Source organism: Brienomyrus brachyistius, chromosome 8 (assembly GCF_023856365.1).
Source record: "Brienomyrus brachyistius isolate T26 chromosome 8, BBRACH_0.4, whole genome shotgun sequence".
Classification (NCBI taxonomy): domain Eukaryota; kingdom Metazoa; phylum Chordata; class Actinopteri; order Osteoglossiformes; family Mormyridae; genus Brienomyrus; species Brienomyrus brachyistius.
This window is the reverse complement of record NC_064540.1, coordinates 7,612,931-7,629,131: the sequence shown is the minus strand read 5'-3', so window position 1 is coordinate 7,629,131 and position 16,201 is coordinate 7,612,931. Positions and strand designations below refer to the sequence as shown.

The 16,201-nt window shown below is 46.4% G+C and overlaps 1 protein-coding gene across 2 annotated transcripts; it reads right to left on the bottom strand.

Annotated features, from left to right (window-relative positions):
* Nucleotides 1-283: 283 nt before the first annotated feature.
* On the bottom strand, nt 284-16,201 carry LOC125747538 (NCK-interacting protein with SH3 domain-like). 2 transcript variants are annotated; one of them, XM_049022882.1, is made up of 13 exons: nt 15,809-16,201; nt 11,851-11,963; nt 11,245-11,455; nt 10,827-10,902; nt 9,432-9,988; nt 7,564-7,734; nt 6,099-6,185; nt 4,347-4,485; nt 3,867-3,947; nt 3,590-3,718; nt 2,638-2,730; nt 2,007-2,179; nt 284-1,399 (listed from the first exon to the last, which is right to left on the bottom strand). In XM_049022882.1, the coding sequence occupies exons 1-13, from the start codon at nt 15,977-15,979 to the stop codon at nt 1,154-1,156; spliced, it is 2,247 nt and encodes a 748-aa protein (XP_048878839.1). In that variant the 5' UTR covers nt 15,980-16,201; the 3' UTR covers nt 284-1,153. The 2 variants fall into 2 exon arrangements, with proteins under 2 accessions (XP_048878839.1, XP_048878838.1); XM_049022881.1 differs by having other exon boundaries at nt 9,432-9,991; nt 15,809-16,200.

Sequence of the window (16,201 nt, the reverse complement as noted above, 5' to 3'; positions counted from 1 at the left end):
GCACACGGATAAATCACACACCATAGGAAGATCTCCGGCGTGTAGGGAAAAGCCGGAGACCTGGGACAAACCTGATCACTGCCCTCTGGACGTTTTCTGCGGAAATTGGACACATTGAAAAACAGAACAGTTTGAAACAATCATCTTCATTTTTTATGCACACCTACATTATGCGACTTGAACCGATATTTCAGAGCTTAAGAAAATGTGTCTGTTCAAGCTGCAAGACCAAACGCAAATAAAAACGGAGAGCAATCCGTGCTGGTATCATGACACCCATGAGAACAATTTTCCAGTTTTATTATTTTAGCATTATTTACGAAAATACACTCTGTCAACATTTTCCCCCATTCAAAAGACCCTTAAAACTCTTCGGGAAAAGAACATTGGTTAGTTCAAATGTGAGACCTATATTTAGTAAAGCAAAATATACTGCTGTAACTTCTCACATTATTGTATGGATACATCAGAGTCTTCTGTCATTCATCCAAGAACACATGGATTAGCATGTCTCATGTTGGGAGTATGTGTGTTACGGTATAAATAAGACCGTATAGTGGTTATAGTTTGTCAACACCAGTACTGAGCATGTACGTATGAGTTGGACCATGTCTATTTGCGTGTTGGGAGTGTTAGAATTTGTGATATAAATGTGCATTGTGCGAGACCGATGTTGCAGATAACGAGTGTGTCTGGTGGTATGCACTGTGTATATTAGTGAGCGCCTGCCTGTACGTGGGTGTGCTGTTTAACAGCACATGTCTAGTTATTCCCGGGGCATGAACACTTAGCAAATACTGGGATATAATACTAGGAGTCCAGCAGCACCTTCCTGAACACCAGCAGACGGACTGGTACAGACTGAGAGACGGATGCAAACAAACAGAAAAAAAGAAAATCCCAATAACATATCCCAGTAAAATATTTCAGCTGGACTCGAGCAGGATTTTGGAGAGCCAACAGGTCATTGTCAGAAGTCAGTTATAGTCTATTGGCAACTGATACGAATAGTTCAACTAGTGAGCATGCAGAACCAGTTCATACTGGTTGAAGCCAACTGATAAGGCCTACTGGTTAAAAATTAAAAGGTACGCTTACTGAAACAGAAAGTTTAAGAGACAGAAGCAGACGGACAGGACAGCCAGAGGAAAGCTTATTCCCTTAAGGCCTCGTCCTGCTGCTGTAGACAGATCTGAGGAAACTCCCGATACATCTCCTGTACTATCAGCTTGTCCATCTTTCTGGCTGCATCTCCGCCCTGAGAGACATCCCCCTCCCCCTCTCCTTCCTCTAGGATGCGCGCCAGCGCCCTCTGCAGGTCAGGCAGTCGGTGGCGGTGTTCCAGGTAGTCCGTGGAGCGGATGACGGCATGCATGAGACTGAGGTACTCCATTCTCAGCTGGCAGTGCAGGGTTGGAACGGGAGAAAAAACGGGGAATTTTTAAAGACAAAAACTTCTATTTAATTTTCTTCAATTAAAAACAAATGCGTAATGAACATCCTTCCATCTACAGGTAATTTATTCAATACAGGGTTGCAGGGAGCCTGTCCCAAAATGCACAGGGCAGAGGACACCCTGGACAGGATGGCAGTCCACTGCAGGACATTTTCAACACTTTCGAGTTGCCAGTTTGCCTAAAACACACGTCCCGCATCTCCTTGGGAGAATGACAAGCGCTAGCCAGCCAGTGACAGGGTGGCTGTCAAACACTGAGCTGTTACTCCAAAGCCAGAACTGAGAGGCGCTGAGCCTAAAAATAGAGTGGTTAAGGAACTACCCAGACCACGAAGCTGGGATCCCATGAGGAGCTCTGCTGTGGGACTCTGAATTTAGGGAAAGAAACCTTTATTTAAAATAAAATAAAAACATTTTTTAAATTATTCAAAGCACATTTTCAAGAAATCAGGGTTAGCCAGCCCGTGGAGCAATCGGGGGTTAGGGGCCTTACTCAAGGACCCAACAGTGACATCACTGTGCTGACCCCGGACACTGCACACCGTCTCACCTTGTCCCCGGGGGAGAGGTCCGAGATCTGTCGCACGATGATGTCGATCATCACCATCATGTCAGTCCGGTAGAATATGTGGCCGGAATCACGACTGGCGAAGACGTCCTGCAGGAACTTGAGCACGGCATTGGGGGCGGGAGGCTCGTGTGTGAACATGCACACAGGGTCATCTGGTGAGAGCGCAGCACACTGCGTCTTTACACTCAATAGAGCACCGCACGCACACACACACACACTTTGTATTCATACTTTTGTGGGGACGGTCCATTCATTTCCATAGGCATAACCCTAATCCCAACAATGACCATCTTAACCCCAACCCAGCCCTAACCTTAACCATGAGTAACCAAACTAAATACAAGATTTTTGGCATTTTTAGTATTTTGATTGTAGTCACAGAATTTCATGAACTGGAGTTTCTCCTTCTTCAAAATCACACACACACACACACACACACACACACACACACACACACACACACACATACACACGGATGACTCCTCCCTCTGAATCCACATCACTGGACAGCTGGCTCGTAACAAAACAAATGAGAGACAAACAGACTTACCCATACAGATAACAAAACTCACAGACAGACACACACTTGAGTAGGACGGTGCCGCCTCACCTCCCCGGTTGAGGAGCAGAAGCACCTTCTCCGTCAGGGTCTTGGCGTTGTGTCTCCTTATGAGCGTCTGCATGACAATGTTGCTGTCGGGCACTGGAGTAGGAGGGAAACACCTCAGCATGTGTCCCACGGGCCCCGCGCTGACTTCAGCAGCACCTCACCTCCCCCTAACCCTCCACACAGAGGCCACTAGTAAATCCACAAGCAAAATGTAGCTCAGACTAAAATAAACATGACATAGAATTTTAATTTAACTCTCTGGGTGCTCATCGGATGACAGACAAGCGGAGTGCCACCCTGGAGACGAATTGGGCTGCTTACAGTCACGCATGCACGCTCACGCTGTTAATAATGTTTTGATTGTCCTCGTGTTGGTGTAAAACTATGATATTATGCCTGTCAAAGTGTGTCAGCTTAGCCATTTCAGAACCTCTGCAAAAATCATCCTAGTATTTGCAGCGACCGTCCAGTGCAGCCATGTATTTTTTGACTTGGCCACTAGCACACCATACAGCTGGTCAATCTGTCACTGACTTTTTAAACCGATATATTTAATTATTTAATTGAGCTGTTGGTGAAATTTAACAAAATCATGGAACGGCTGAAGTGCCCCTGAGGAGAAGTTTGGGAACTGAAGCGGTGTTCATCTAGCCATCCAACTGGATATTGTGTTACTCTTAATTTGCACATGTTCTAATGTTAAATTGTGTTTTTTGTTCTAAGCCAAAGTACACTATCTACCCAGATAAACAGCTTTAAACATTTGTTTGGACTGTCTAAGACTTTTGCACAGTACTGTAAATACATATATGTATGACCCACACACACACACACACACACACACACACACACACACACACACACACACACACACACACACACACACACACACACACACACACACACACACACACACACACACACACACACACACACACACACACACACACACCTGTGAAGTGCAGGTTGAAGGCTAGCAGCAGGTTAACAAAGAGGTCGGGCAGCTGCTCCGTGGCATCAGACGGCAGCCCGTCCTCGATGACCTCCATGAGGAACTGCACGAAATTCCCATTTAGCTGGTCTTTGAGGAGACACAGAGACAAAGGCTATTTCAGACAGTCGTTAAACCCAAACGGCAACATCACTGCCATCCAGAGCTTCACAGCTCCCGGAACAGGACCGCCCCCCCCCCCCCCCACCCCCAGTTGAGGCGTGAAGCCCCAGGATACCATAGTGATGGAAGGGGACTTGCTCCCCCATTGAGAAGATCATGGAGAGCACCAGGGCGGAGTAGCACATCTTCTGATGCTCTGTAGAGAGACACAGGCAAGAGAAGAGAAGACAGAAGAAGAACATGTGAAAGAGATGAGTGATACTTTTATATTAAACTGTCTGACCTTTGCGGTCTCTGCTGTAAACCTCAACTGCCCGCTAGCAAGTCTGAAAATATCATAACCTCATACAGCCTCCAACTGTATCAAAAACACTACCAGTCAGAAACACACACCTGCTTACCAGAGTTTATCTCCGGAGGTTTTAAGCTAAATTAGCACTTTTAAATACATCAGCGTAGACGGACACTGAGGAAAAGCATCTGTTCTGCTAACTCTGAACATTGACTGAAGTGTAAATGTCGGCATCTACCAAGACTGACACAGCAGACCGATGCCAATGCGCTAACTGACAGGTGGTGCCCGTGCGACGCTCACCCTGGGTGTTGGTCTGCAGGTCCCGGGCCAGCTCCATGGGTAGCACCGAGTTCAGGAGGGCGGAGACCAGGGCGGCGTCCAGGCTGCACATGGCGCCGAACACCTTAAGCAGCAGCAGGCGCAGGGTGACGCGGTGTTCCTGCCAAACGCCGGGAGTCAGTCAGGAGAGTCAGGCAGTACAGAGAGTAACAGCACGACTTTATCCAGCCCTGCAGCAAAATTGGGTACAAGAACTGCTTATTTCCCCAAATGCCCTGGCTTAGCTGTTCCCTCCTGTTACCACACCGCCCTCACTAAACTACTGTACATTTTGTATTTATCACTGACATCCCAAGTCGATAACGACCAGAATCAGGCTGGATCCAGGCATTTCTATAACTGACTGGTATTGGCTACTGTAGCCCAGTCCAGCAGCCTGAACCACTTAAATAGTCAGCCAGATTTACATCATTGGCGCAAACTGTTAGGTTCCTTCACACACCGCGATATGCCTGGGGCACATGGCTGGAAACTGCAAACTCAAGATATCAGCAAAGTGGAAATTCTTTAATTTTGGGAAAGAAAGTGGCCCAAGAGCTACTTGAAATGTTCGGAATGCCATCCGGAATGCAGTTTCCGAAATATCATTAGGAAATACTGTGAAATCTTGAGGCTTAGTCAGACAAAGAAGGCACCAACGCCTACTGTATGTGTTCGTATATTTAAATACTTATTAAAAGATTGGGAAGAGAAATAAAATTAAAAATTCGACAGAAATATTGAATGGGTCAGACTGGCTCTGGGTAACAAAAAAGTAGATCAGTAGATTCCCAATATTTATTCCTACACTGCACTCCTGTACTTCTCGCCCTTATCAACCATGCATGCATGTCCTATACATCAACCAGACTAAGTGACCATTGTCTTATCTAAAATGTGCATCTGCTTTATGAGACACTAGCAACAGGATATATAATCCCTGAGTATATGTGAACATACTTGCCAATAAACCTGGTTCTGATGTTTCACACATGACATCTCGCTCTGCATGCGGCACACACACACATATCTATACAGGTGCGAGCAGGTTTAGGGCTTAGAGCACAAAGTCAGCCAGTCTCCGGCACCCCAGAAGCAGCTGGAGTTAAGGGCCTTGGCCAAGAGCTTTTTGGCAGCATCACTCTGTCAACCCTGGGATTTGATACAGGAACATTCGGATCACAGGGTTCTAACCGGTAGAACCACACAGTAAGGTAGAACAGAGTCAAACATGGGACAGGGGAGGAAGGGAAAGCTCACCTGTAGAGTCAAACAAAATTAGCTTAGCCACTGTCACCAAGAACAACACCTGAAAAATCACTGATCTAGGACTATTTAAGCTTAGGTACACTTACGTGCTACATAAACTACAGCACGTAAACTAAACCTAACTAAAGAATATACACATCTGATGCTTTCTGAATGTAAAATTTAAGGTATTCTTAACTAAATAACATTTAACTTTTAACCTGAATTTGATTATAAAGCTGGTAGTAACATCCATTAAGATATTCCTGGGGAAAGGATCGTTTAAACTTCTGCATAAAATCTACATAGTTGGTAGCCACATAGTTGCATGCCCAACGCAGTAGCCTGATACCAGCATGCTGTGACACCGACGCGCCAGAGTGGGGACTCGGCCCCCGGCATGCTGAAGAAATGCAGGCCTGTGTTTACAGTGGGCCTGTGTTTACAGGCATGCCTTCGTGGGTGGGGCTTCAGCGTCAGGCGTACCATCTGGTAATAAGTGACGATGGACATCACAGGTTCAAACTGGTTGGCTCTGCACATGCGCCGGCACACCTCTGGGTCGGCATCCGTCTGGGGAGGATGGCAGAGGGATTCCAGTGAATGTCGCTGTTACATGATTAGACTGCAACACCACACAGTGGGAAGGGGGGCAGCCTACAGGCATGGCGTGTGTGTGTCTTGTATTTCGCTTGATTACTTATGGTTAAGGTTCCATTATTAACGCGACCCTGCATTGAATATGTCCCATAGAAATGAATGGCCAATCCCCAGAAAGATATGAATACAATGTGTGCATATATATGTATGTGAGTGTGTGTGTGTGTGTGTGTGTGTGCGTGCGTACACTGCCAGACAAAAAACTTTAGACATCCAATAATTTTGCATTTCTGGTTAAATTCTGAACAATGGGCTCACTGTTACACCGTTTCCACCGAAGTGCTGGAGGAGCCAGTGCTAGGCTGGTCCCAATCCGGAAGTTTCCGTACATTCACCGCAAAAAAAATTGGCACTGAACCAGGAAATATGGCTCCAGCATGGCATCACAGAAAAGCTGGTCTCGGAATTTGCAAAAAATATGATTGACAACCAATTGACTGATTATTCCGCTAATAAGCACTCAATCAAAGTTGCATATTTTTTTTTCTTCTGTGGAAAACGAAAGTCTGATCTGCTGGCCAGATTTAATGATAAATTATAAACATATTGCAGGTCCAAAAATACAATATTGCACTCGAGTGACAAAGAGATCATGAGGCGGACAGCAAAGTTCAAAGCTTAGAAGACTAATCCTTAATAGGTCAGCAGTAAAACAGCGAGTGAGAACAAACTTACCTCACAGAATGGGGAGAAATACAGCCGTTAAGGAGACAAAATTTATCACAGGCAAGAGAGGAAAAACTGCCATGAGTCACTGTGAAAACTATGAGATGTTTGTCTCCTTAAAGGTTCTTATTTATTTATGGTTTGGTGGCTTATGAAAAAATCCAAAACAGATCAAAATAAATCCAAAAAACAGAATTCATATGAACCTTTACTTTACTCTCACTTCTGCCTATGTAACGCTTTCTTTTGGTTCTTTGTTGAGACCAGTGGAAACGTAGGCAGGTTCTTAAAAGGCATCAAATGAGAACCAGCCCAGAACCAGCACCAGCACCAGCCCTGCCTTCATGTTGGTGGAAACGATGTATGTATATACCCTGTCCAACCTATCTGAAGAAGAAATGAAGGAACGCGATTAAATGTCCTGTACACTCACCAGACCTCAATCCCACTCTGATTTACAATGAAATAGGTAGAAAAATCAAAGCTAAACAGCCAACCAGCACACTCATGTGTGGGGAACTACTTCAGCAGTTTTGGAGTTAATTTTCAGAAAAAGACCTTTAGTCTTTGATAGGATTATTAATTAATAGCTGACGGCATATGTGCAGTGCACGTGCTCTCCCACCAGTATCTGCAGGAGTTCCTCCAGGTAGCAGGCGATGAGGGCGTGGTCCTCGTACAGAGCCCAGCTGCGCTGTTGGGCATCCTCGCGGTGCCGGGCCAGGTCGGCAAAGATCACCTCCAGCCTCTGCTCGTCGTGGCACAGCTGGCCCCGTGGCAACTCCATGCCCAGGTCCTGCAGGGCGGAGGTGGAACATTTCAGGAGAAAGGCATGGCTTATTTTTGAAAATTTACCATATCCTCCCCTAAACCGCCCCCCAGCATCCCACGGCCCGGGGTAATACTGGAGAACCATCAAACTAACCCTCATAACTGCCGAATGTGAAAAGCAGCCTGTGGATCTGAGTAACAGGAGGCACCAATCCCACTTTTTCAGGCCCATACCTGAAGAGGGTATCGGGCGATAAGAGAACCAACCCGATTCCTGAGCTCTTTTTTTAAATTCGTAAATACAAATGAAAAAAAAAAATGTATGCCAAAAAAGCTGTTAATTAGGCTACTAGAAACATACATAACGTGCTGTTCCACCTTGTTTGTACATCGTTTTAAGCGTTTTTGAGGCATTTATCGTCCAGTTTAAATATCTTCCAAGGATGGACAAATGCTTAAAATGCCCCACAATTTCTCTCTCACTGGCAACAGCATCACTTACACTTCATTGCCATAACAGCTCTCTTGTGTATCAGCAGCTGAAGCAAGTGCGCAAAATAGCCCAAGCCAGCGACTCCCAAATCATCCACTGCTTTTTCTATATATTACCCGCGTTTTATCGTAGAATTTGCAAGACACGGTGCTTCCAAAACTCTCAAAACTTTGTTTTTACAAAGTTGCAAATCACTGTCCTACTAGTTGTTGCTAAAAGCATGAAATACTTCTAGATCACCACCCTGTTATCTGACTTTCTTACACTTGTACTGCGAAGGGTATGCACATGACGTCACAGCAGACAGAAGTCACGGCGCTCACACCCACTGAGTGGCAAGAAAAAACTGAGTGGCAGCATTAGAATTCAGCTTGAATGCCACAAAAAAACATCTAAAAACCGGCAAGAGCAACTGTGCAATTTATTGTACAGATTGAGTTAACAAGAAATAGGAACTTTTTACAGACTCCCAAAAACTAAAGCAGTAAGTATTGGACATGGATCGGTCACACATGGCCGATACCCGATACGTCTAATTAGGTACAGAACGGTGCCAATACCGATCCCGTATATATGACTGGTGCAGCTCTAATTTGAGCCCAGCAACCTTGTGAAATAATCATAAGGAAACATGAAACTCAGCAGCATTAAATGTTGACATGAGGCAGCCGAATACGAAATATTCCCCCCCGAGGGACTGAAGTCGTCAGACCCCGCAAAACAGTGTAAAGACATTTTCCCGAAGATTACATTGGTTAAAGGGGTCTGGGTCACCGTCCAGTCAGTGCTGGTGCAGTGTTAAGTAGTGTGACAATACCAATATTTATGTGAACGCTATACTAGTAAATGGCCGATACGGAACGGCTTTTACAGCAGCCCAAACATGCCGCCGCAAATCATCTAATTCAGCAGCCCATCACCTATTCCCCCATACGGAGCATTCAGGAGTCACTCCCTTGTCATAAGTAGAATCTCGCTTCGTCGGCCCTTGACAGGCGACTTCCCTCCTTTAGAAACAAGCTAAAGATCACACTAGTAGGACTGACACTTATTAAGAAGCATCTAGGGTGTGGGGTCAGTCGCGTTTGAATTAACAGGTAAAATTAAATGCTCATTTTAATTGTCATCATCTTAGGTAGCAGTGCACAACCAGGAAATAGAAGACCAAGCTATGGACACCGCCGACCACCAATGACAGGAGGATTCCCAAACCAGCTCCGCCCACTGACCTTGCTCTCCACCAGTGAGAGGAGGACTTTCTCCAGGGCTGGGGCAGCTTGTGGGATTGCACTCTGTAGGTGGCCCACGACCACACCCACAGCGACGCGTGACAGTTCGTAACTGAGACTTGTGTTCTTGCGCACTAGCTCTATCAGCTCCGCCCCCATCGTCATGGGAACGTGGATTCCATTGGTTGGACTCCCTGAGGGGCAGATGGACTCAGGTGCCTGGTCTGCAGGGCAGGCCAACTGGGGCTGCTCCTGAATGCTGGACACGGAGGAGCCAGGGGGCTGAGGCGCGTGACCCTTTTTCGGGAGAGAGGGTTGAGATGAGGGAGGGGAGAACTCGGGAGTGGTATGGGCAGGGGGGGGCGGGGCCGAGACTTTCACACGGCTGGGCACTGGGGGAGGCGTGCTGCTGGCCACACTGGGCAGGCTGACGTCCGAGGATATGCCTGAGTGACAGGAGCTGGAGTCCAGTGACACAGAGCTTCCACAGGAGGACGGGCCGACACTGGCAGGAGGGGCGGAGCCAGCCACCATGGAGGAAGTCCTGGAGGGAACCTCTGCTGCAGTGCGAGAGAGAGAGAGAGAGAGAGAGAGAGAGAGAGAGAGAGAGAGAGAGAGAGAGAGAGAGAGAGAGAGAGAGAGAGAGAGAGAGAGAAGCAGAGTGCAGGGGTAGGATGAAGGTCAGGAGTTACTATGGAAAGCACAGCTCTTGTTTTCAGAGCTGAACAATCACATCAACAGCAGCTTGTGTGCAAAAGAGACAGGTGTGAAACAAAGAAGTAGGTAAGTTCCAGGGCAGTGTTTCCCAGCACAATTCTTGGGGACCCCCCCAGACAGACCACATTATTGCTCCCTTCCATTGGGAAGCACTTGTCTAGCGAAACACATAGAGGAAGCACAGGGAGATACTTAAAAGGAGGGGTAAAGCTGCACCCGCTGAAGGTGAGAGCATAAATTCAGAGGAGACTTAGAGAGTTACACCCACAGAAGGTGAGAGAAGACACTCGGAGAAGGTGTAAAGCTACACTGATGAGGGACAGGAACAACAGGATGTGATGTCATGAGTCTGAACAGACTAGAGAATCAGAGCAGAGGAGACGCGATACGCTCGTCAAATTAAACAAACAGCTTTTGTTGAGTTAATAAATACGACTTCGACAAAGGGCCAGACAGCAAATAACACAGTTAAGACATGGCTAGACAGTTAATTACAGCAAACACAGAGTCAGACAATAGCTTGGCCCCTTTTACGGACTTAGGCCGTAAATAGAACCATTACTGCAAAGACAGACAGTGCATTAGCTCAGCTGCGACGGTGAGTTAGACAATCCAGGTTCAGACAGTGAAGTCGCTTTAAGGACTAGTATAGGCCACTGGGGGCGGAGGGACGCCTACCTGCTCTCCGGACACCTCTGCGCTTCTCAGGGGGGGGTGGGGTAATGGGGGCCGCACGCCGAGGCTGAGGTGGAACCTGCCAGGGGACAGAGATACGCACGTTCAGCCTATCTGACAAAAGCTAAGGGGTGCAATGTGGCTCAGTGGGTTAGACTGCTTTGCCTGTGATCAGAAGGTCGCTAGTTTGAATCCCAGGTTTGGCACAGAGATTTGGCTGTGGGGCCCCTGAGCAAAACCTTCCAGTGCTACAGGGACTACCTGGCTCCGCTTTCTTAAAAATGAACATTGCATTGGATAAAGGTATCCAATACGAAAAAGGGTAAAACTTTCGATACCTAAAACACTGTAAAACGTGAGATGACAAGCAATGTATGAGGAATAAATCATTCTACATCAATTTATTAACAGTCTGCAGTACCTCGTACAATCCCTGTTCTCCCTGTATACTCTCAGGGCTCTCTGACATCGGCTCACTGGCCTGGCGCCCATATGAGCGGGTCAGCCCATTTGGAGGCTGGGAGGTTTGGCCCAAGAAAAGGTCACTGGTGGATGTTGGCAGGCCCTGCTTGTGGTTAGCCGGAGTCGGGCTCCGACGGGAGAGAATCTCCTTCCTGTGATGGATCAATTTCCTGAGACGGAGGAGGACAGGGGTCATCCTACGTAGCTGTATTAAATCAAGGGAGTCAAGACCAAAGCAGCTATTCGCTAATCAGAAAGGAAGAAAATAAGACACAGAGACAATAACCTTGCAGTTATACATAGGAACCTACAGCAAAGGACAGAGAGAGAGACCACTTACAACTAAAGAGATATTAAGGAACTTCAGGGCCACCACAGGGAACCACGTGTCTCCATTTACATGAAGGACTCAAGGGCAAAAGCAGCCGTTCTCATCCCACAGAGAGACTGTAGCTGCTCTGGCACGAAGGGATCCATTAAGAAGCTACAGCCGCTCGCTCTGACGGCCCGGATCTAACGGTTCAAAGGAGCTTTACTCAAAGGCCTGAGTGAGCAAGGTACTCACTGTAGCACCTCTCTCTGCTCCAGGTTGTACTTGCCCCCGCTTTTCATGGCCCTGTTATGGATGCCTTCAATCGCCCGGTCAATCGACTGCAGAACTTCATCCTGTTCGGGGGCCTGAGCAGGAACGAACGAGGGCGAGAGGAAGGATGTAATTCTGCTGCAGCAACAGAAAGTCAGCACGCGCGATTAAAAAAAAAAAAAAAAAAATGACTGGTCACAGAAAAATAAATCTGGCTTCGGTGTAATCCTGTGAAAAGGAAACCAGCTGACGAGACCTTAATAAGCCGCTTCTCAGCAGTTACGAAGCGGTGGATTCGACGGCTTCGATGTCTGAGCTGTGATCTGATTCGCCTGCATGCAGACAATTTAGCACAGCTACATTCACGCAGATTATAAGTGGGGTGACACCACAGCCCTGTGGTGCAGAAACAGTGATGGAAAAGACAGATAGATGGATGAACTGGCAAAAAAAAAATGGAAAAATGTGAAGGCCCGTATGCAGTGCTTTTTGACAGCATGAGGAGCAAACTCCGCCACCCCACCCCCCCCCAGCAAGTAGCCTGACACATTCCTTTGGGCAGCAGAGATAATGAAGACCAGCGAACGCATGACCTGAGGGCAAAATCATCTTAACGTTGTTTTAAATATCTCTGTGGATGCTAGATGGAAGGGAAACAATATCAGTAGCTCTAGTAATTAACACAGCTGGAGATGGTTTGCAGTGGAGACCAGGCAACCATCCATACTTTGTTTTGCTTGAGAATGACGGAGATGTCAGTCACGAGCAGCAGCTACGGCCTTAGATCGGTGCTGCTCCTCGGCAACCCCATAAAAAAGGCCCCCCCAAAACGGACAGCCACACTCTGTGTTAATGGCCTCGTTCTGCTGCCTAACAACAGGGAACGTGCTGCAGGGGATCCCCGGCTGAAGAGGCACTGACAGAGCTCTCCGGGGGCTGAGTGTCTAGACAAGAACTCCCCTAAGTGAAATTTAGCCTCACTTTAGCCGGGACACTCGAATTCACCACAAAATACATTCAAGTACACTTAAACACTCACAGAAAGAGTCAGACTACTTAATAAAGTTCCCAAATTACACAGTCTGATTAAAGTCCCACTCCATGAGGGACTTTCTAAGATTAAATAAAATATTCCTCTACCTTCTCTGCACAGGATCAATGGGAGACCCATCACGGCCCACTGCAGGTTCCATCTGAACCGGTGCACCATTTTCTTGTAAGAATTAGCCCTCCAAAGCCACAGCTCAGCATTGGTTGAACCCCTTATCATTCTTTTTTTTTTTCCTTCTCCCAGCCGTACGACCTTATAGGTCTCGGAGCACATACATCAACCGTAGGGACAAGCACTCGAGCAATATTACCCAAAGAGGCAGGAGGGAGAAAGTATAGCCTGACAGTGTGTGACTCGGAGGGTCAGGATACCTGGGTCAACCAAACACAACACTGTGCAAGTCAAGACGACATCTTTGACAGAGTGTGTCTGATTCAAGATCGAGTCCAACGGAGGGACGCATCCGAGATCTCAGTCCCTTACTGGAACTGGCTAGCCAATTCTGGAAAAACAAGTTCATTTATATACCATGAATCTGAATTCAAATAGCATAAATTGAAGAGAAATTTACAAATATTTATTTTAAATGACCACCAACTAAGAAATAATTATTCTCAACTGAGAAATAAATGATTTAGCAAAGATGACAGAAACACACCTCCACTGCATCCTGTAGTAATTATTAAGTTCAGTGTAACATGACTGCATCCTACTCCTCACATTTAAAATTGGTTCTGGAACCAGACATGACGACGACGTAATTTAACTGTGTGGGTGGGGGCACAATGTTGGAAAATATCAACGCTAATATAAGAAACCAGGGGGTGGTCTAGAGCCGCTTACAGACTGCAGGCATTATCTATGGAAACAGGAAAGTTTATCGAGTCACAAGTGTTCAGTTCAGAGTCAAGACCAAGTAAAAACTGCAGTGATTCTATTCATATGTGGACTCAAAACCGGACTCAAGTTCAACTCCAGACTCAAGTACCACAACTCTGAGGCAAAGTGATTTCACTCTTGATCCCCTGAGTGAGGCCCTTAGCCCCCCATTTCCTCCAGGGAATGTCTGACTCTGCTTTCACAAAAATGTATGTCGCTTTGAATAAAAGCATCTGCTATTTCATGTATATATCATGCACAGATCATGAGGAAAGCACATCCCTGCTCCAGGTTGTTATGACGGAGATCAGCGATACAATCAGAATATTTCAGCAAATATGGCTGATTAAACTGCCTGATCTTACATTAACACACGACGCACTTCCAGAAAGTCTTGTCAGCACAAAAGTAGATGCATATTTTAGTGAAATATTGTGTCCAAGAATCAACATGAACTTAACAGCACCTAATTTCATTAGTAAGAATGAAATCATTTCATTCTTTACCCAAGGAATTAGTTCAAAACACAATGATTAAAAACCCTTTGCACTAATATCAGCCTGATCCACACTCTCACAGCATCTGACAAGTGCCTACACTATCCACCCCCTTATTAACACTGATATATACTGGAGAATCTGAGCAAGTTCTGCCAGACTCTGGAACAGCTTAGTTCCAGGGGCTGTCAAGACCCTCCCCAACCAGCCAGAGCCTAAAATGGACCCATTTCCCTCCCCCACTGGCACTGCTCACTTTATTGTCATTTATCGTTACTCTATAGGTAATTTTTGCTGCTATACTTAAAGCTTGGGGTTTATTTAATCTCCCATTCAGCATTTTTTTACTCTATGCTTCCTTGGGTTGTTTGTACTTAAAATATCCAGTGTATGTATCATGTGTTGTTCCACTTCTGTTTTTACTTGCACTATGCATAGTTTGCAGTCTTAAGCTCAAGCCTCTTGCCTTGCTCATATACATATAACCCCGTTTCGCCCACGTTGCACAGTACACTTCTATAGAGACAGCAGGACAATAAAGCCCCAGCTGAATGAAGATGAAAAATCCGACCTTTAGCGATAATCAGAAATGTCCAGCTATCTAATTATTATATAACTGCGATACAGTCAAAGAATAAACAGACTAATTAGGCCTTGGTGGCTGCCTGGAATAACCAGGAAGGCCTCGGGGGAAAGGTGCAGCGTCCTTGCATCAACACACCAAAAAACATTTAAAAAAATAAAAATAAAACCCACACCGCTTTAAACGCAGCACTGCCGCCGCAAAACGAAATGTTGATCCGTTAATCCGCAACTTGGAAAGAAGGGCGAGCGGGCGGGACAGTCTCCACATGTCATGCATGTAACTCGGGAAACAGAGACGTGCACAACTTTGCCAGACTTTGCTCACACATGGAATCTGTGTCAAACATTGGGCCGAGTTGTATTTTACTGCGCCAGTGAATGACATCAGTCCACCGGCATTTTATTCTTGATAAGTTTGCTTATTGTTTTATTATATGTGCACTTTGCTGGTCACAAATGGTTATTCTATTATAATTATTTATGGAGTTGAACCACGTCATTCTTGGGACAGAAATGGTGCCGGATGGCTTTACCCTGCCAGCCCATGATGATGGGTGGTTCGTTTTCCGCCGGCTTTGGGCCCGTCACTGTCCCCGAACGCAGTAAAGCACGACATCGTCCAGCTGAGTTTTTCACCAGGTGACACAAAAAAAGTCCGGATCAGTACATATGTACTTTATTTTTCGGCGCACTGAATGACAGAATTGGATTGGACAGCATCGGGACACTTCGACACCGCACGCCGATGTGCAGAAAAAAGTCCAAACCTCAAGGTCCAGAAACACTGAACCAAAATTCAATACCGGCGTAAAAGAAATCGGTTCAACTCAACCGGGTCGCGGCTCTCACATTCCCTTATGGATGTCTAACATCGCCCACCAAAAATCCCTTTTTTCTTGAACTGACACTACGAGAAGACCCGTTTCACCTGTATTCTCTCGATGTAGGACGCCGGGATGTAGCCGGTTTCGCCGGAACTGCAGCGAGAGCCGAGCCACCAGTGCTGATTGCTCCTCTCCAGGATGAGGAAAGTCTCGCCGACAGCGAAGTGGAGCGAGTTCGGCTCCGGAGAGCGGAACGAGTACAGGGACCTATACATAGCTAGCCTTACGGTCTGAACTTCGCCGTTACACGATTAATTCCTATTCGCAGCGCGTAAACACTCCGTTTCGGGCTTGTTCCCCAGCTATAATTACATCACTATATTAAGTGCTACATTGGTGGACAGATTACTAAGGGCCGCAGGTTTCTCGTACCATGAATACACTTTAAACTCCTGCCTGTAAACACGTTCGGGGGGCGCGCACGCAAATAACAGCTC